Source organism: Cnephaeus nilssonii (genome assembly GCF_951640355.1).
Source record: "Cnephaeus nilssonii genome assembly, chromosome: 7".
In the NCBI taxonomy this organism is placed as follows: Eukaryota; Metazoa; Chordata; class Mammalia; order Chiroptera; family Vespertilionidae; genus Cnephaeus; species Cnephaeus nilssonii.
In genome coordinates this window covers 67613190-67635115 of record NC_137078.1, presented here as the reverse complement: position 1 = coordinate 67635115, position 21926 = coordinate 67613190, and the positions used below count along the sequence as shown (strand labels likewise).

The 21926-nt window shown below is 45.7% G+C and overlaps 1 protein-coding gene across 1 annotated transcript in view; it reads left to right on the top strand.

Moving 5' to 3' along the window:
- The window catches only part of AGBL4 (AGBL carboxypeptidase 4), a gene marked incomplete at both ends in the record, with an annotated part of 953795 nt that extends 941228 nt beyond the window's left edge, over positions 1–12567 (top strand). Inside the window, 2 exons of the mRNA XM_079777856.1 lie at positions 8023–8119; positions 12447–12567. Coding sequence (XP_079633982.1) covers positions 8023–8119; positions 12447–12567 — 218 coding nt within the window. The remainder of the gene's footprint in view (positions 1–8022; positions 8120–12446) is intronic.
- Positions 12568–21926: the final 9359 nt, after the last annotated feature.

Here is a 21926-nt window from a genome sequence, read left to right as displayed (position 1 = left end):
TAAGGAGGCCAAGTTTAAGCAACTTTAGTGGTGGATGTTTGTGACTCAAAAGTCCTTGATTTTTTTAATGCTATACCATGCTGACCAGACAGCGTGCACCTTCTACACCCTGTGCCCTGGTTGTGTGTGTGTGTGTGTGTGTGTGTGTGTGTGTGTGTGTGTGTGTGTGTGTGTGAATGTGCATGCACGCATACATGTGCCTGCTCACATTGGCCTGCATGCAGGTACCAACTGGGGGCCAAATGAGATGCTGATTACTTCCGTCCAATTAATGCTCTGTTCATTTTTGCTGTCTCCTTGTGATTAGAATTAATTGCTGCTGATTACAGTGTGTGGAAGAGAAGGACGGTCATCAGCAGTTTCACTTGGTGGATAAAAACATTATAATGCAAAACAAAACTGGTTCCTGAGGACCTGAATTAAGAAATTCTCTCTGTTGGGGAAAGATTAGGCATTCTGTGACCAAAATCAATATCCTATGACCCTGTCCAGGCAGAGGACAACCTGTCCCTGTTCTGTTCCTCAGTAAAGAGAAAAAAATGAGGCAATATATTTATTTTGAAAGCTGATTGTGTATAGTTACTGTGTGCCTTTGCAAATCTCTCCCTCATCTGTAAAATTAGGATGTTTCAATTCCTCTGGTTGCAAGTGACAGAAAAACCAACTCAAACTGACTTAAGCAAAAGGGGGATTAACTAGCTGACATAATTTAAAAATCCAAATGAATACTGGTGAAAGGCATGCCCGGATCAAGAGAATCTATGTCATCAGGACTTGGTCTCTAGCTACCTCCTGAGTTTTGGCTCCTTTCTCTGACAGGCTCTTTCCCCACCCCAACCCCAGGGGGGAAAAAAAGCAGCCAGAAGCCCCTGGTGGATGGATATCCCATCCTCTAGACAAGTCCCAGCACTGAGTCTCACTGGGCTCTGGCCATACCCTACAACTCCCTGTGGCAAGGAGAATTCAGTGCTCTGATTGGCCAGGATAAGGTTCAACTCTATCCCCACCCACACTCTGGGTGGAGTCAGCTCCTCCTGAACCACAGGGACTGGGATTGGGGTTCACTATGGGAAAAGTGGAGTGTTGGGGAAGGGGAATAGATTAAGAACGGAAAACAAAGCAAAACAGGTGTCCACTGTTGGTCCCTTCCTGCTCAGATATTTTATGACCTTCTAGGCCAGTGGTTCTCAACCTTTCTAATGCCACAACCCTTTAATACAGTTCCTCATGTTGTGGTGACCCCCCAACCATAAAATTATTTTTGTTGCTACTTCATAACTGTAATTTTGCTACTGTTAATGAATCATAATGTAAATGTCTGTGTTTTCCGATGGTCGTAGGCTCTACAGCAGCGGTTCTAAACAGGTTGAGAACCGCTAGCAGGGTCGCCTAGAAAATATGAAGGTCAGCAAAGTACAGGGAGTTCCTGGATTCAGGATGTTAAAGGTGAAAGAGAAGATAGTATCTATTTTTGAGCATCTGCTTTATGTCAGGGCCCATCCTTGGTGCTGGGCAGGCACAGTGGACTCTGAGAGCCAATTTCCAGAGCCCAGGCTAATCTGTGGGAAAAGGGAGGCGCTGCTGGGAAACTGCTGGCACCTGGAGTGGAAGAGGGGGGAAGGGGGGCGCCACAAGGAGGTGGCAATGTGGGAGCTGGAGGGAGAGGTGCACTTCCCCCTCCAGGAGGAATGAGTCTGAGGTAGACAGGCGGGTTACAGGTGCCAGCAGTCTGGGGCAGGTAGGGAAGGGAGAGATATCTGAGAGATGAAGGTTTAGAGGATAGACTAGCGTCCTGTGAGGTCAGTGCAGCCTGTGAGGTCAGGTTCCTTGCGCCCTTGCCTGTCTCCAAGGATCCATTCAGGGATGACTTTTCCCAGGCAGGGAAGCTGAGACCCTCTCAGTCAAGCTCTCAGCCACCTCTCCCGTTTCACCTGCTCCCCCTCCACCAGATACTGTGCATCCGCTAGACACTGGTGCTCCCCCCCACCCCCCCGCATCCCAGGGAATGTTTGGAAATGTCTGTAGGCACATTTGGTTGTCACACGAGGTGGGTGGTTCTGCTGGCATCTAGTGGAAGACGCAAGGATGCTGCTAAACATCCTCCAATGTCAGCAGTGTCTGGACTATCAGCATCTTGAGGGCACAGCTGGCCTGGGTTTTTTCCCCAACTCTATATACCTAGTGTATATATTCTATATACCTATTACATGGCCTAAACAGTGGTTTGCCGCTCTGTTGACTAATGAGTTTGCTGACCACTGCGATAGGGGTTTAATCACAAGGAACAACAAGAGCCTATAATTATTGGAATCGAGAGTCTAGGTCAGTGGTCGGCAAACTCATTAGTCAACAGAGCGGCAAACCACGGCTTGCGAGCCGCAGTTTGCTGACCACTGGCCTAACACATAGGAAGTGCTTGCTAAGTGTCTGTTGAATGAATAAGTGAATAACAAATAGTGAATGAATGACAACAACCTGCCTAATGTGGTCTGGAGTCTAAAACTCCCCCAAGATCAACCCATCCAGACGCAGACACGTTATACCTGAGGCCAGGTCTCTATCTGTTCTAGCCCAGCCAGTCCCCAACCTGATTTCCCTTTCAAATACCCCACCAGAGTGGTAGGCACCATCTTCATGCCTGATAAAGCTGCCCGTCATCAGCGTGGTTGGAAAAGCTCTGCTCCAGGGAAACACTTCTGGGGAAGAGTAGAGTGAGAACGAGAATGAGAGCAGGAGAGAGGGAGGGAGAAAGGGAGGGAATTAGAACTAGAGATCACTTAGGTCAACCACAGCCAGTTTTACAGGAGCAGAAACTGAGGCACGCAGCATGGAAGGGAACTGCAAGGTCTTATCCCTGAGCATACAGAAAATAGAATTTTAAAAACAATTTCTTCATCTCCCCTCCCTCTTTCTCTCTGTCCCTCTTTTTCTCCCTTCTTCCCTTATCTTGGCCCCCCCCCCCCCGACCTGCCTGGTTGATTTGTTTGTTCTCTCTGTGCCCTCTGTTCATAATCCTAACATGTGCTAAATGGTGCTAGAAATAAGTTTGAATAACTGACACACGCTTGTCCTTGAAGAGGTTATGTTTTGTTGGAAATGACAGGTTCATAAATAATAATGATCATAAAAAGAGCTGCTGCTCGCCAGCATTGTGCTTTGGATACATAATTTCTGGTCAACACAATTTCTGTGAGGTAGGCAACATTATCCATTTCAGAGATGAAAAAACCGAGGCTCAGAGAAGATAAGTAGCTTGTCCAGAGTCACACAGCTAAATGTGCAGGTCTTGCTCACGCTCACCACCTTGAGTGTGTACGCACTCTTTTCTGGTCTCCTTTCTGAAAGCACCTCCCCCTTTTGAGCTACCTGTCACGTGTCAAAGAGGAGGTCTCCCTCCCTGTCAGTCTGTCTCTCCCTTCCTCTGTCTGTCTTCTCTGCCTCTCACTGTTGCTGTCTCTATTTTAGCTTGCTGCAGCTCATTTACTGTCTGTCCTCTGTCCCTGAGTTTCTCTGCTTTTTTTTCTTTTCCCTTTCTGTCTCATCCTCTGCCTTTCTCTCTTCCTCTCCTCCTCTCTTTTCCCCCTCCCCCTGCCTACATTTGTATCTTCCTCTCTCACTGAAGTTTGATTCTCTGTTATTCACTTCCTATGTTTATCTCTGCCCCTCACTCCATTTCTCTCCAGTTTTCAAGTCTAAGTTTCTCTCAGCCATTCTGATTATTTTTCTCTCCTTATCTTTCTGCTGCACCCTGATCACTCTCTCTTTGTGTCTTCCTGTCTGTTGGCATCTCTTTCTCTTTTGGTCTCTGCCTCTGCCTGTCTCACTTGGTCTCTTCCTCCCTCCTGCTCGCTCTCTCTCCTCACCTCGAGGGCATCTCAGGACTTGCCTGCAACTGGAAAGGACTCCACAACTCCATCTGCAGCCTCCACACCACACACACTCGAGGGAAAGATTCATCTGTTTAATCATGCACCTGTCCGACACCGTGGGAGGATGAGTGAGGGAGGCAGAGACAAAAGATATTTCACTGTCGCATTGTTCTTCAGGCTAGAGGCTCCTACACAGGTGCCTCTTAATATTCCAGCAGTGCCATCAGCTTTACCAAAGAGAAATCACTTCTTCTTGGCCTACCCCTCTGCAGAGCTAATCCATCTCCTTTAATAATGATCATCTGTTGCTGGCATGGGGAGGAATGTGAACAGAGAAAGAATTCTAGGTGGGGGTCTCCAAACAGGGAGCAGGTAGGAGTTAAAATTTTTTTATATGGAGGCAGGATAATGGCAAGGAAAGACCTACATGATGAGGACAGAGACTGTCCATTTTTCTCTTCATGTATCCCAGCTCTTAGAACCTTGTGTGGTGTGTAGAAGACACTTAATAAATATATGAATGAACTAATGAATTGAACAAATGAATGAATGAATGAATTGGCTTCAATTTTCCTTGTGCCAATACTTGATGTGCTTCAGTACACAAGTCAGTTTTGATTTCTCACCTGCAAAACGGGGATAATAACCAGGCCTGCCCGCAGCACCCACTGTGGGAGAGAGAACAGTCCCAGCAGAGCCCTCCTGCTTCCCTGATTCAAGGGCCCTGATCCCGCCTGACGTCCTTGCCTGCCATCTGCAAAAAGCAGATCAGGAGCTACATGAGAATCTGAGGAGTCTGACATTTCCAGCTCACAGGCCATCCTGAGATTTTTGTTGGCCATGAAGAGTTGGGAGTTTTCACCCCAATTTTTTTCTGGCTTAATTCTGCAATATATTGAAAGGGTTCCAGCCAAGAGAGTTATTGCCTTCTCTTTGCCTGGATCTTAAATCTTTGTTGAAAGACAGCTTGTTTAAATTGAAAGTATTCAATCACTCTCTCCCTATCTCCCACTCACATCCCATTTCTTGACTCAGACGGGGCCATTGCAGTAAATAATGTGGAGTGAGGCCCTCAGGGGTTGAGGAATATGTAATGTGGCTGGAGAGGGAAAGGGCTGTCCTAGGCAACTCCCACCTTCCAAACACTGTCCTTTAAACAGAGCTTGTCGAAAATGACAGTGGGACGTTTCACTGGAGCAGCCCAGCTCCTTTCCTTGTGGAGCTCAAGAGTACTGGTTTACACAGTGTCTTCCAGAGTGACTTCCGGTCTGTCTGTCACTGCGGGCTGGGGAGGAAGGGTCAGGCTTCCCTCTTCCCCATTCATTTTTTTTTCATTCCGCCAACCCCCATATGTTAGTCACACACTTCATCACAACAGCCTTGAGAGGCAGGCATCACTGTTTCCCTTTACAGATGAGGAAACTGAGGCTCAGGAGATTGGCTCGCTTATGTGAGGTCCCACAGTGCTCTAGTTCCCCCAGACTTAGTGTTTAAAACAAACGCTATTCTCTTGTGTTGTCCATGGCTCAGAAATTTTGGAAGGGCTCAGCTGAGTGGTTCCAGCTTGGAGCCTTTGGTGGAACTGCCGTTAGACAATGTCTAGAGCTGGAAGAGCACAGTGCTGCTGGAGCTAGAAATATCTCTCTATCATAGTCTCTCACATAGCCTCACGATCTCTCCCTGCAGCCCCCCCTTGCGATTGGGCTTCCTCACAGCATGGCAGCCTCATGACTACTTGCATGGTGGTTCAGGACCCCAGTGGAAGTATCCCAGTAAGCAAGGGGTAAGCTACATCACCTTTGATGACCTGGCCTCAGAAGTCCCACAGTGTCTGCCATTTGTTTTGATTACAAATGAGTCACAAGCCCACAAAGATTCAAAGGGAGGGGACATAGACTATATCTCTCAGTGGAAGGAGTGTCAAGGTTATAGCATAGAATAGCATCTGAGATGGAGCTACTGTTGCAGAGGTCTTTGGGAAATACAATCCGCCATACACAGCACGTGGCACAGCCAGGATTTGGATTAGATACAGCTGATTCCAAAACTTCTGCTGCAATTCTTCTACCCAGTCCTCAGTCCTTGGGGACCTCTCCTTCTCTCTGAGCCCCTGTAGCTCTTACTGTTGGCACACACAAGCATGACTTGCTCTCCTTAAGCTGCCAGCTGCCTCTGTGGGCCCTGGCCGTGAGGCTGCCTTCAGGGTCTGCTGGTTAGAGAGGCCATGCCAGCTTGTGAACTTTTTAAAGAAGGGGACAGAGAAGGTCGGTCAGATCCAGAAGAGGAAAGCAGGTGGCAGCCCCAGAGCACAGCGGGCGGGCGGCAAAGCGCCTGTCATAAACAGCTCATCCTGTGTTTTTCCTTCTCCCACCAGGCACTGGCCTGGGATGACTCAGCCCTTGACAGGAAAGGTGCTTTCAAGTTGGGAAAGAGCCCAGGGTTGTGGGAAGCTCACAGTTCTGCAGTCAGACACTCCTGATTTTAGTCCTGACTCTAGCATCGCTGGTTATGTGGCCTTGGACACGTTCCTTCCCCTCCCAGAAAGTGCCTTCCTCACTGGGTTGCTTTGATGATCAAAATGCATATGTAAACCAAGTACCCAGTGCAGTGACAGGCACATGCCAGGTGCTCCAAAAATGCCAGTGTTCATGTTCTGGGTCCTGCCCAACCCCAACTCGGGGACTTTTTGAAGAAGGTGGAGCAAATTCACTCAACCCTTCTGCAAAGGCTAGTCTAGCTCCAAGACCCTGGATGGCACGGTGGCCGAGAATTCTCCTTGAAATGACAACTACACTGAGCTGTCTGAAGGCTGAGAAGGAGTCGGCCCTGTAAGGCTCGTGGAGGGAGGGAGAGTGGTATAGGAAGATAGAATGGCATAGGCAGAGACCTGGAGGGGGGAAAATTCAGTATTGCTGCAGTGTGAAGGGCAAGGAAGGGGGTAGATGTGGGGAGGTAGCAAGCACAAGCCAAGAAAATAATCAGGGACCCAATTATGAAGGACCTTGTAAATGAAGTTCCAAAATTTGAAATTTAAAGGCAACTGGGAGCCACTGAATGGTTTTACTCAGTTGGGTGACATGGTCAAGTCTGTGTTTTAGAACAGCACCCCTGGCTACATTGTAGCAAATGGGTGGAGACAGGCAGTCAGGACAGGGTGACAATAAGTCAGGGGAAAGGCCGTACTGGCCTTGTCTAGGAGGATAGCCGGGGACTGGAGACAAGGGACAAACTTAAGAGATAGGAGGTCTCATGGAGAAGAATTGGTGGCAGTTTGGATGTACTGAGCTGAGGGGAATGAGCTAAGTAATAAGTGCTTGGAGTGAAGTCAGTTCAGAAGCCATGGAAATATGGGGCAAGGGGAGAAAAGTGTCATGGAAGGTTTTGCCAAAGAGATAGCACACAAATGGAGACTTGGTAGGTATAAATCAGTTAAGGGAAGAGGGAGGAATTTCAGGAAGAGGAAATAGCTCATGTGAAGGCCCAGCACTATGAGATGTAATGCACAGAGTAGATACTCTGTGTAGTTGAATAGATGATTGCTGTACTAATTTATACTAAGGTGTTAATGGCCACTGTGGTCCCCAGGGAGTTTGTATTTTAACATAACTCTAAAGATTTATTATTGGTAGTTTTCAAGGTGGCATGGGCACACTATGTAGGATGAGAGGGTTTTATCATTGTCGCTGGGATTACCAAAGAAGAAGACAGATCTCTGAGGGTCAGGCGGGCCCTGCTCTATATACAACAAAGAGTATCTTGCTCTTGGGTCTTATTATCAGCCTCCTGATAAACCTGACGCCAGACCACAGAAGCCCAGTTATTCCCAAAGGGACTCGGTATATTCTAAAAGCTATGAACACAGTCTTTGGGGTAAGACTATCTAGATCCATAACCTGGGTCCTCCCCTTCCTAATTCTGTGGCCCTGGGCAAATTATAACCTCTGTGCACTTGCTTCCTCATCTGTTAAATGAGGAAAATATTAGTATCTACCATTTAAGGTTTTGTGCAGATTCCAAAGATAGTCCCTACAAAAAGCGCTGAGTAGTGAGAGATACAACTGTTTTTATTATTGTAATCCTTTATTATACTAGTCCTCTTCTCACTCTGTGTCAGTCTCTTTTCCAAGTTGCTCCTTAATGCACCCACTTGCAGATATGAAGCTGGGGCGGAACGTGGCCAGGACGTTTTTGGATTATTATCGGCTGGACCCCATGGTTGAGAAAATGGCGATTCCCGTGCCAAGGTTGCGGTAAGTGGCTGAGTAGAGCAGTGTGGTCTGGAGTCCTGCTTTGTGGGCTTCACGTTCAGGGGCAACTTCCCTTAGCCTCTCTCCACCCTCAGTTTCCCATCTGTGGCACAGGAAAGAAATCCCGGCCCTGCCACAGAGTGTGTATGGGAAAGAAGAGTTTAACAGAGTATTTCCTGAGTATAAAGTATCAATATGGGGTCGGACAGTGAGGGGTGGTCACATTGCATGGGAGTCTGCAGGGATAGGGCTTACTGGGAGCCGAGTGCAGTCATAATTCTAACTTAGTCTGGTGGTACCATTTGCTACTTCATCTGATTGCTCATCCTCAGAGACTCCTATGTCATCTAGGCTCCTAAAGTGTCTTATCCTTCCATTTCCTCATCCATAAAGTCGGAGAGTAGCACTCAGTTGGAAGATTATCATGCATATGTCCCTTCGGTGCATGGTAGTCCCTTTCCCTCAAGATACAAAGGTTCAGGGCTAAAGGGGACAATCCCCTGAGAAGGTTCGGCTCAGGCACTCTGCTGGAGCAACTTCTTAAGCCAGTGAGGAGAGACGTCAGGAGATGAGTATTCTTCCTGAGGACTAGACACGAGCGCAAAGCACTGGGCGTTACCACACCTGCGGGAAGTGAGCCCAGTGAGCATTTGGGCATCTGGATTGTGCAGCCCCTGCCCTGTCTCTTGGCTTCATTTCCTACTTCCCTTGTGGTCCAGCCTCCTTGAAGGACATGAAGATGTATAACTTACTGCTCCTGCCAGACCAGTCTTCCCACAGTCCTTGCCCAAGACTTTGACTATGTGCTTGCTGCCTCGGGGCCTTTGCACCTTCCTCCCTGATGCACCTTCCTCCTTATCTAATTATTAACAAAACAAAAAAAAATCCTATAGTAATCATTTTTATTTATTGAGTGAAGTAATTGCTGTCCCTGATCCCATTTATTTATTCATTGTAGATGTTATATACTCCATATTACAAATGAGGGAAAGAGAGCTCAGAAAAGTGAAATGAATTGCTTGAGGTCAGAGAATTTTTGTCAGAGCCAGGATCTGATCCTAGACTTGTATGATTCCAAAGCTAGACTGAGGCTCAGCTATGTTCCACCTGGAAAGTGAGGGTTCAAATTCTCTCAGGCTCATTCTAACTGTGGGGCCTCTTAAAACCTTTCTCTATTTATCTATAAAGTTGGGGTAATAACAACGACCTCTAAAGATGGTTTTAAAGATTAGATACAAGCGTGGTACAGTGCCTGGCAGCCAATAGATGGATGGTCAATAAATGCTTCCATCTCCTCTGGTTTCTAGTTTGCAGTCCCAGATTTCCAACAGGCTCTTCATGGGCAAGACCCTGGCCCTCTCTGGTTGAGCTGGATGATTTCTCAGGGCCCCAGTTAAACCATGTTGTGAGTCACTAGCCCTGAGCCCCAGCGGCATGACAATGTACTCTGACTCATAGTCAGTCTCAGATTATTCACCAGTCATGGGGCTCTTTGTGCCCCCCATCCTGGGAGAAGATTACATTTATTTCTTCTCTGTGCTCCCACATTGTCTAGACTGTACTGAGTGTGCATTCCTGTATTCATTCAGGCAGTCAGGCAGTCATCCACTTAGGAAAACAACACTTTATGCAAGGACCCTGGGGAAAGGATGAAGCTGAATGTATAAATGATTAAGATATGACCCTGTCTTGGAGGGGCTCACCTCTAGAGAAAAGTATTCAGTTCTTTCTTAGAAGTCATTCTTGATTGGTTAAAGTTCTTAAAATTTTTAAAGCTTTATAAAACTCAAAAGAACTCTTAGAATCTCATTTGCAAGTTAATTTGAGGATTCTCTCTCTCAGGTTTTCTCTCAGCCTGAGTGAAATTATTTTGATCCTTTACCACTTTTTTCTTGCATGTTGCATTGTGTCAGGGACTTTAGCAATCATCCAGGACCCCTCCTCAGGATATGGATGAGGAAGACAGGGCTGGTCAGATGCAGGACTAGAGCCTGGGCCCCAATATCCCCAGCTTGATATTCTCAGCATTAGTTATGAAGAATTATTTGACATGGGGAGGGGGGTTGAAACTTGGTCTAAAGGATGCAGGGAAGTTCTCAGCACCCTGATATCACTGTTCATGGAATCCCCTTGCCCTGAGTTTTGGGGCCCTCTTTAGAAAACAATGGGAGAGTTCATTCCTCAGAGTTCAAAGCCTTGAGGACTTAAAGTAAATGCACCCACCCTTAAATGAAGAAAAACAAAAATTAATTCCCTCTCCATCCCCGCACTGCTGACTCATCAAACCATGAATATCCCTTAGCTCTCAACTGGTCAGAAACTCTTTAAAAATGAATTCCCAGGAGGACACAAGGCTCTGACTTGGGATTTGAATAGTTCCCGTTTCTTGTATTATTTTCCACCCAAGCATCAAATAGCATAAGCAAAAGAGCAGTTCTGGTTCTAAAGGAAAATTACACGTTTTGACTCAAAATTAATCGTTGTTCTCTCTCATCTCTATGGGTAATTATAACACGTCAGTTTTGACCCTTGTGCTGACAGAGCATGTCAACACCCCTGGGTCCTGGGCCATCACTAAGAAAGGGTGGCTGAGGACGGCCATCAAGGTAGGCCTAAGAGATCAGGCTTAGAGATGTGGTGTTGATGACCAAAACAGACCCCACACTTGACGGGACCACAGTGACAGTCACGGGGCTAAAGCTCAAAATGCACCATCAAGATGCATGAAAATTAAATAGGAAACATGACCAGGCCAGGTGAGCCTCAGCAAGGAGACAGCTCTGCCCCCAGCCCCTATATGCCAGAGCCTATGAGGCAGGAAGGAGGTGGGCTCTTCTCATTATTTTAGAAATGAAGAAGGGGAGGCTCAGAGAAGGGAAAGGCCTTCTTCAAGGTCACATTGCCTATGAGCAACATTCCAAGCATGTGCTCCAGGCTGTCAATGGAAAGAAGGTCAAGCTGTGTCTCACCAGGCTAGACAGTCTTGCCATGTTGGCAAGATCCTTCTGTGAGCAACAGCCAGGCATTCTGGTTGGGGTGTGGGGTGTTAAAGCACGAGGTCCCTTTGGTGTGCTGCCTCTTATTGTATTTACCTTACTTCTGAGCCATCAATAATGAAGGAGAATGGCTCTTCCAAGGTCAGAGCGTAGGGGACTACAGGAAGTCACTTCTTCAGTCCTAATTCAGTTAGAACAAGAGATTGCCCTCCTCGTGCCATTTGCCACTTTCTGCCATGCATTATAGTTCTTTATTATTCTGTGTAGTTATTTTATTCAGTTTTCCCCTCTGCTAAACCTATGCAGCCTGAGAACAGCATCAATGGCTGACTCATTTTGGGACCATACCTAGCACCTAGCACCCTGCCTTTGTAAGTTACAATTGGCAAGGAATGACACCAGTGTGTTTACTCATGTTATTTTATTTAAAGTCACGATGCCCCCACAGGGTTGGAATATTTTATCCCCATTTTACAAATGAAGCTCGGAGAAGTTAAATAACTTTACAAGGTCACACCTCTCATATACAGCAGACCTAGGAATTCAATTGAGTTCTTTCTGGCTCTGAACCCCACTCTTTCCACTGGGAATCAATCTTAGTCCAAAGCATGAACGAATGGCATACCAACTTACCAGTTACAACATAAGGCCCTGTGTGAGGGAAAATGAAGAAATGGATACGACTTGGTCCCTGCCAACAGAGAGCTCATAGTCTAGTGTGTGAGCCAACCAGACAGTGGATTATTACCGAAAAGTGGTGTTAAGAGTATTGCATTGAGTGCTGCCTGCTGGCTACTGGCTGCTGTGACACAGGAGTGAACCAGATACATCTCTGACTTCCAAGAGCCCCCAGCCTGTGGGGAGACAGACCCATCATGAAATTCCATAATCGGGCTGTACTGAGAAATATAAAGAGGGCTCTGGAGCCCAGATGTTTGTGAAGGGAATGGGTCCTAGGCTCTTAAGCCATAGCCCTTCTATGCGTCCACCCTCATCTCATTGTGAATGGGCAGAATGAGGTAGAATCAAGGTGGAAATGTGGAAGAGTTGAGCTGTAGGGAGTCAGGTTTCTTCCAGAACCAGAATGATGTAATGTATCCATCCATCCATTCATCCATCCATCCATCCATCCATCCATCCATCTAACCACTATTCATTGAACCACTGTGCTTGCTTTGAACCAGGCCCTGGTGTGGGTTCCCAGGACAAGACAAGGCCACTGTTCCCAGGAGGTCCCAGTCCAGTGGGGGAGATAGACATGCACACTAATGATTTCATACAGTGTGTATATGTGCTGTCCTTCTTCTCTCTTTCTGTCATCTCCCCCTTTGCAGGAAAGAAAGACCCCCTCCCTACAAGTACCCACTCCGGCGGGGCCCGGCCAGCAGCTATCCCATCAGCAAAGGGGACAAGAAGAGCTCAGTGAACCACAAAGACCCTTCAAACGCTTTTTAAGGACATGAAGTCCTGGGAGGTCTTGTGGAGCATGCATTTTCTGCTAACATTAATCACCTTCTAGTTTTCAAAAGAAGGGTTGTGGGATAAGGAATTAGTTAGTGAAAGGAAAGAGGGGAAATGAGAAATTTCATCATTGATTTTCCCTTTTACCAATGGAAAAATCAATTGTAAGGCTTCAGCTTACAGCTCAGGAACAGAATAGGAGATGCAAACCAGGCGAGTACAGGTGCCCTTTCCCAACACATAGAGATGCTCACAGGAAGAGGAAAACCTGCACGTCCCTTTGAGAGGTTGGTCAGAAGTCCGTGCTTTCCAGCCCTTTCCCTGTTGAAGTTGTACAGTTACTACAGATGGTTAACTTTTAGAATAAGCTCTGGTTGTTTATAGTTTTAGAAAAGCTGTGCCCGTATCTGCTGATCCAAAGCAACATCAACAACACATGCAACCCAAAGACACGTGCACTGCTGGGAACAATGGGACAGAGTTTTCGAAATTACAGTGGTCTCAGACATTCGCTCACTCTATCTATGAGTTGCATGCTCCCTGACTCCCCCAAATCCCAGCATGCAACGTCAGAAAACTGTTCCAAGAGCTATTTCCCAATGGCCTGGGTGGTTTGAGAATTTAGCTCCAAAGACAAAAAAAGTATTGGTCACTCAATCTTCAGATTCTGGTGTCACAGACCCAGCCTGGCCACCGAAGAGGCAGGCATTGACAGTCTGAAAGGGGGGAAGGCTGATGACCAGGTAGGGGAGATACAAAAGACAAAAAGATGCACTCCCAGGCAGGTGGGGGTGATAAAATAAAACAACAGCAGCAGCAATTCCCAAGGTGGGGCAAGCTTAATGTTGTGCATTTTTCTAAAGAGTCAAGTGCCTTTGTATGATGAATGGGTCCAGGAGAGTCTGCTCCCTCCCAGTCGGGGAAGCAGCAGGCTGAGTCACCGCGACAGCCTGCTAATTAAAGTGACCTCCCGGAAATGAGGATTAGGAGGTAGGGAGAGGAAGGGAGGCTCCAGGGAGATAGGGCCTTTAGCACAAAGCTCCAGTTAAGCACTTTTTTGCTTTGGGTTGAAGATTTTCTAAGTTTGATGCAAAAATGAAGAGCAAAGCGTGTTCTTCCTTTGCTTATTGGTTTTCAGAAATTATAACAAACAACCATATGTTTGCTGGCTACAAATGTTGTGTTGTGTATACAGCTTCTCCCCAGGGTGCTCGTTGCCCAGAGGAACACAAATAAAGTGGTTGATGCAGCTCTTCTGTCCCTCTGAGTATTCTTGGCACCTTTCCCTTTAGGTCTTCCCCTCCTTTGAGATCCAACCAGCCAACCTCACTTTGTTGTCAGGGACTCTATAACCAAGATAAGGAAGAACGGTTGAAACTTAACTTTCCAGCAGTTGCCAAGTCAGAGTCCTGGGGATTTATTTGACTGCAACCAGCTCAACATGAGGTAACAGAGTGGCATGCCTTTCAGAAAGGATAGCTTCTCTTGAGGCAGCATAATTAGAGGCAAATTGCATAAAGTAAGGGAGGTGATAGTCCAGATCTATTTTCCCCTGGTCAGACTGTTTCTATATGTTGTGACTAGATTTAGGACCCACTTTTAAAAATTGCTTTGATTAATTGGATCATAGGCCTCGCAAGCAGCGAATATGTTCATAGTTTATAAGCAAAACACATGGAGCCAGGCAACTCTGGGTTTTAATTCTGCATCCTGACCCTGGTTCTGTCTCTTAATATCTGGGTGATCTTGGGTATGTTATTGAACCTTTCTGAATCTTAGTTTTCTCACCCATAGGATGGCAATAGTAATGTCTATCTCATTATAGTAGTTATGTAGGTTTAATGAATTTGGGTATGGGAAATAACAGAAAAGGTGCTCAATAAATGACAGCTATGCTACTGATAGTACAACCAGGATGATGAGCTGTCTGTAAATAATTTCCCATTAGAAATGGAAGAGGAGACTGAAGCTGTTTGTCCTTGAGACAAAACCTAAGAGGGAGCAGAAGTAGGAAGGCAAAATCACAATCTATATTTTGGACATTCTTTTTGTCCAAAAGAAGCAAACTTTCTCTGTGTTGTCAAATATAAAGACTAAATTCAGGGAAGTAGTCTCAGTAAGACCGATTTCAGGTCCAAATGAGGAAAACTTTCTAGTGAAGAGAGCTGTCAATCATTGGATGGGCTCCCATAGAAACAGTGAGCTCCCCATCACCAGAGGTATGCAAGCAGAGTATGAATATACATTTGTCATGAAGGAAATGGAGGACTCTTCTCTAGGGGGATGCTGGATGCTCTGCAGCATTGCCTTCTAGTCTGTAACTCTGAAATGACCTGAAGCAGGAGGTTATATAACTGATGTCAGAGAATGGATTGTGCAGTATGAAAAATATCTTTTAATGCTAAATGAGTGCCACTAAATGTCTCTAAATTACAGCATATGGATTCCATGAACATTTAGCATTCCTTTAGTCCAGCAATTCCCAGCTGGTATGCCATGGCACAAGAATTTTTAAAACATGCAGTACCTGACTATTTAATCAGGGGCACTGACCTCTTTTCCCTTAGATTGTCAAATAAAAGAATGACAACAGCCAACACAACAATAGCTGTCTGGTGTGAATGAATCAAAGTCATACCTAATTTTGGGGGGGTCAAATCAGCAAAAAGTATAATATAATTTTTGGTGTACACAGAATTTTATTAATTAGTTTATGTGTGCCATGAGATGAAAAAGGTTGAAAATTACTGCTTTAGAGGAAAAAATACATGGGTATAAGGCCAACTGTAGGATGTTTTTGCAATAGTACTGTCTGCTTCTTCACATTGGAAAAGCAGAGTGAAAAAGCCTGACCAAGAAAAGAGGGGTTTCGAGTGGACCTCCTGAGACCTTGGCCTGCTCAGCAACCCCCTAGCTTTTCTGGACCAGGTTATACCCATGATCTCAAGTTAGAGGAGAAGGGTTTCAGCACTGAGGTGAAGGACAGCACCAACCCAAGGGACTGTTGGGAACATCAAACAGACAATGGATGCAAAGGCCTCTGATGCAATGCCTGGCACACAGTAAATTAGGTCAGTACATATTTGGTAGATGTATGAATTGATGCTCAACGAACGTTAGTCACTCCAGATTTCTATGGTTGGCACTGTTCTTACAACTTAAGAAAATAAGTTGGGGTCCTCTTAGGCAAGCCTCAGGGGTGCCATTGAATTACCGTGAAAGGATACAGCCCATCCTGTGCCCCTCTCCTATTCAAAGGCAATAGGAAAAACTAGCTAATGACACCCTGCTGCTGCTGCTGCTGCTGCTGCTGCTGCTGCTGCTGCTGTTGCTACCAAGCTAATAATATCATCAGGGCTGGGTCCCAGCCTCTGCTATGGCCTTAGCACAAGAATCTGGGGGCTCCTGCTTGCCTATTGCAGTTTTTGAGGCTAAACAGACCTTCAGTTCTGTCTCTCAGCCTCTGGACTGATGCCAAAAACAAACAAACAAACAAACAAAAAACCCTGGCATTGTTTATAAAGGGTTGTGTGAGAGCAAGGTAGAGGCCCAGCATGTCCCTCCTCCCTCCACCCTTCCTTTTTGTACAGCTGTCTCCTTCTCTCCCCTCAGAACACTGGTTGGTAGCAGATTCTACCCTTTATACCTGCTTGTGGCTCTATCCTGAGAAGGAACTGGGCAGGCAAGAAGAGAGACTAGAGCGCCCCCTGCTGGGTATCAGTGAGCAACACTGCCTGGCTTTGTGACATTAAGTAAATCTCACCCTGTCTGGAGTTACCCCAGAGCTTCAACTGCCTTCAGTTTCTTACTCTTTGATACGGTGACATCCCCAGGCAACCTAATCCCAAGAGTACTATGAGGCTATGATGAGAGGATGAAATGGGAAAGTACTGTATTTAAAAAAGCATTTCCCAGTATTTTCTCCCCTTGTTCTGAGATCTCAATAAAGGTCCCCACTTGGTCCACTCTTTGCCTTTGACCTGGATTGCCCTGTCATGATCATCCAACAAAATGCATTAAACATCTTGTGTTTGTTAAGCGCTTCCCATTCCTCTCTGCAGCCCTGATTTCTACCTATCCTTCAAGACCCCCCTTCAGGAAGTCTTCCCTGACCTCCCAGCCCTCACAAATAACTTTTCCTCTGGGCTTTTAAGAGAACTCTTATGTAAACATTCATTTTTGGAACTTAGAAATGGCTTTGGTATTTCACTTTTCCTGGGTATCAGCTTTGTTTTCCCAACTCAACTTTGCATTGTTTTGGGGGCATGATGATTAGAGATGGCAAAAATCAGTATTACTCACTGCTCAGATCCCAGGGCCCTGCAAAGGCCAGGCAGAGAGTAACCATTCTGTGGGAGTCTTCATGTATTGCTGATGCTACCGCTGATGGGAATGAGGTGGCTGCTCTGAGCAGAATATTTCTGTGAGAAGGACATTTCTCCTCTTTCTGTCTTTGGATGTTTCTAAACAAGGGCAAACCCCTGGGCAAAGTGGAGCAAACCTAGCTTGCAGGCCCATATACAAAGTTGTCAAACTTTAAAGCTAAGAGCATCCATGGGAGAGAGACGAAGAGGGGAGACAAATGAGGAGAGGCTGGGGGAGGGTGACAGATAATTGACTGTGATGGATCTGAGTGTAAGTGTGCATGTGTGTGTGCACACTAGTCTAATTGTATTATGTATGAGGCTTTTGTAACTTCTTTATATTTGAGAGTGAAAATACATGAGTGTGTGTACCAGTAGTTGTGAATGTTTTAGTGTGCGCATCACTCAGTATTAGATGACAGATCATTGTCAATTCTAAGCATGTTTTCACTTCAACTCCTAGTCAGAGGTCCTAGGTGACGTTTCGTTTGAAATTCTATCTTCTCTGTTGACATCTCATCCATATTAATGGGTCACCCCTCTGCCCAGCCTCCCTGGACTGTGCCCAGTGGGATGTCAGGGCCACCTCTCCTGCCCAGCCCCAGTGGAGGCTGATGCTAATTCTATCCAGCCAGATCCTTGGTGGACAGCTCACCCAGAGCCCCTTTCCTGACTGTTAGCCGGTGACCTCATGTTCACATCTCTTTCAGGCATCTCTATGTGTTTCTGTTTCTCTCTCTCCTTCTTCACGCCCTCTGGACTACATACAAGTTAAACCAGCAACTGTGGCGTGGTGTTATGAAGGGAGCAGCTGCTCTCCTTAACACCCCGATACCTTTCCATACTGCTCCTGGGAGACAGATGCCGTGGTTTCAGCATGTTTATTTCTGCTCAGTTTTAGAAGTGCTCACTGAAGGCCTGCTCTCCACTGGGCTGAGCACTGGGTGGTGGTCAGAGTGGTGGGTACGCGATTGTGAATAAACACCTCATTGCTCTGGTCCATAGCGCAGCTTCAGGAGGCTTGACACTTTGTGTTGAAATGCAAATACACAGGATATGGACTTTCAAAAATTAAACCTTGTTCATCCTGCTTGCCTTAATTTGTTCTTTAGTAAGTTCATTCATTTATCTATTCATTCTTTCTTTCTTTTGTTCATCACCCTTAGGCAGGCTATGTGGTGCTAGGAAGAGGGCTAACCCAGAGGCCTGAATGTAAGCCTGATTCAGCTGCTGTCATCTTCCCTCCTAGAACTTCAATTTCCTCACCTAAGGATGGAATTAAGAATGATTATTTTCCTAACTCACAGGGTGGCTTCAGGAACTTCAAGGAAATGGGTGTAGTGGGGAGAAGGAACAAACATTCTCTGCAAGCATCCATCCTATAGCCACACAATAGGAGGGGGATGAGGGCTAGGGACGGGGGACTCAAAATGATCCATTAGAAAGAGTTTGAACTGGGAGCAAAAATATCTGGAATTTAATCCCAGTCTACTAGCATTTATATAACTTTAGAAAAGTCACTCTCCCTCTCTAAGCCTGCTTGTTCATCTATAAGACGAGCCTGTCTAAGTAGGTGATCACTAAGGGCTCCTACAGTTGTGTCATTTGGGGGTCCTAGGACCCATCCCCACCCAGTTGCCTACCCTGCAGGATGGTCTCATATCTACCTTGAAAAGTATGTCAGGTTGCTACACCCTAATGCTGTGGGCAAGATGTCTAGTTAGTAACTTTTTATTCTCAGCTCAGCAACACTGGTGCCGGCTTCCCAAGGATTCTCTCTGTCCTCAGACCTGACGCTGAACCAGAGACCACTGGAGAGATGAGACCAGCGGGTGATATGGCGAACCTTGCATACAGAAGGTGCAGTGCTGTGGATGTAATTAACATCACTGTGTAGCTGACATCAGGGAACACCCCTGAGCTGCCAGATAGAATAAATAAAGCAATGTTTTATCTTAAGTGTTGGTTAACAGTAACACAAAGACTTATGAATTATTTATTATACTAGAGGCCAGGTGCATGAAATTCATGCACTCAGTGGGGGGTCCCTCAGCCTGCCCTGCACCCTCTCGCAGTCCAGGAGCCCTTGGGAGATATCCGACTGACACTGAGGCAGGAGAGGCCACTGTGCTTGCCAGCCGTGAGCCTGGCTTCTGGCTGAGCAGCACTCCCCCTGTGGGAACACAATGACTACCAGGGGGCAGCGCCAGTGTTGAGCATCTGCACCCTGGTGGTCAGTGCGCATCATAGCGACCGGTCGTTCCACCATTCGGTCGATTTGCATATTAGCCTTTTATTATATAGGATTTCACTGCACAGACCCACTATGGCTGCCCTAGACCCTGAGAGAAGAAGGCACACCCTGATTTCAAAGGTGTGCATTATAAGTTGCTTACCAAGCAGCTGGAGGATTAGGTTCCTGATGCGATGCCACAATAGACTTGTGTAGACAGGCGGACACAGGAGTATGGACTCTGCTATCTGACAGATCCAGCTCTTCTGCCACATGATCTTGAGCCACCTCTATAAACCTCAGTTTCCTCACTGATAAAATGGGATTAATTCATTCCTGGCTCACAGGAGGTTGGTGAAGCATAAATGACATGATGTGAATAAAGTCCCTAGCAAATGGAAGTGTCCCTTAGAGGGTAACTCTTATTATTAGTCACGGCTACATTACTTAGGCCGGGTACTTTTAAGATAGTCAGTCAATCCAACACACTGGTCTGCACACTGGGAAGCTGTGGTTCCTCATTGTAAATGAATAATGAGGTAGGTAATAGGGTCTGCCTTCATCAATAGGTGGTCATTTGTACAGCTTTAACTGTGTCCTTCTCTCCTCTTGCTATAATATCATCAGTCTTCATTCATTCATTCATTCATTCATTCATTCAGAATGCCTGCCATGGATCTTAGCTTGGGTTCTTCCAAAAGCGAAGAGTAGGACAAGGAACAGAGAGCAAGCAGCTTATTTGTCAGGTGATACCTAGAAGCAGAAGTAAAGGGAGAATCAAAAGTGAGATAGAGCAGAGAGAAAATCCAGTAAAGGGCGTGTTAATGATCCCTTACCTCTGAGAGGAAAAGGATCTCAATCCCTCTAGGGACTTCTGAGAAATGGTGCAAAAACACTTCTTAGAGTTGTTTCCCCATGCAACAGGAAGACAGTTGAGGGTTACCTTTTGGGGCCTAAATTCCCCTTCACTTCCTGGTTGCTCCTCTGCAAGGCTGATTCCTGAGGCAGTCGAGATCCACCTGATAAGGGATGCTGGCCAAGTGCATGGAACTGTCCATTCTGGCTATACTAAAATCAGGTGAGCAGAGGAAATGTGAGGCAGGTAGCCTGGGGTTAGCTACACATGGACACAGGATGGCCAGGTGAGGCATGAGTGCTTTGTCTTTGCTGTCCAATGCTGGGAAGTTTGGTCGGAACAGTGTCTGAGTCAACTCTGCATCCCAAGAATCTAGAACAGTGCATGCACAGAGTTGCACAGCCACTGATTATTTGTTGAGTGAAAGGATGGATGGAGGATGGATGGATGGACAGTTGGGCATATGGATGGATAGATGGGCTTTTTCCCATCTAATTTCTACCTAAAAATGTAGGATGGAGTATGGGGGAGGTTGGATGCAGATAGATTTTGATGTACAGGGGTGATCAACGTGGGGCAGGTAAGTCATAGAATCCTCCAAAGAAATGAACCTAAAGCTGGATCAAGTGAGCTGGGCCAAATGGGCCATCAGTGCCAGGCCTGTTGACAGTTGTCTTACATTGACCCTCCAGCTTGGAATTCATCACAGATAGCAGCCAGAGGTACAGCTGAAGTTGTGAAGAAAGAGGTGAGTAGCCTGAAGCTTGGGATCTGAGGACCTCAAATTTAGACACCCAGGCCTTTGCAGATCTGTGCCCTTGCTGACTCTCCACTTTGACATTGCATGAAAGCTGAGTTTCCTTCTAATAATCAGTGCATTTGACCAGAAAAAAGGAAGACAAACACAAAGTGCTTGAGATTTTATACATTTTTAGGCATATTTTTTATTATAGTTGAAATCTTAAAGGTAGGATTAATTTCTCTAAGTAATATTTCCTTTTTTCTCATTATGAACTGTTTAGAAATTTTTGAAATTTTAAAAATAGAAAAAAAAGTATAAAGACAATAACTCACACTATTAAGAGATGAATAACTTTTAATGTATTTTGATACATTTTTAAGAAAAATTTAGGTAATTTATATTTACAGTTTTAGATATTTCCTCACACTGAGCTCCCCAGCTGGATTGTGTGATATATAATTTTCATGTGTAATTTTCCATGTCATTGAATGTTCTTTGAAAACATTCATTTTAATGATTATATAATATTCTACCATACAGAGAAAACCTAATTTATTTTCCCATTTCCCTCTTCAACATTTTGGTCATTTCCCATTGTTTGCTATTATAAATTTTGCTGGTATGAACAGAACTGCAAAACTCTTCATATGAAATATGTCCTTTAAACTTTCCTACAAACCTCTGAGGTGAGTACTACACAGATTCTATTTTTGCAAATTAGGAAACTGAACATCAGAGAGGAGTTAAATGATTGGTCAAAGTTCACTGTCTTAGTTTAGGTCCCTAAGAAACAGACCCTGGGAGAAGGACCTAAGTACCAGGGCTTCATTTAAGAAGTGCTCTCAAGAAAAGAGTAGGAAGATGGGAAAATGAGCCAAGGAAGGTGGGGCAGCCAATGAAATATTTGTTATTCAGCAAGTTGCTACCATGGACAACCCGAGCTTAGTCCTGTGCAGAAGCCGGGGAGCCAATGGACTCATGTCTCAGAATCATCCCACATGAGGGATGTGGGAGCTGGTATTTTTCACCAATTCCAATCAGTCTTGGATGAGGCTGCTCCCAAGGATCCTAAGTCCCTATCACTTCTGGACTGCTGGAGGGAGGGGGCAAGCAGGCTCTGGCGGCCACATAATGCAAGTGCCCGCAGTCAGAGGTTGA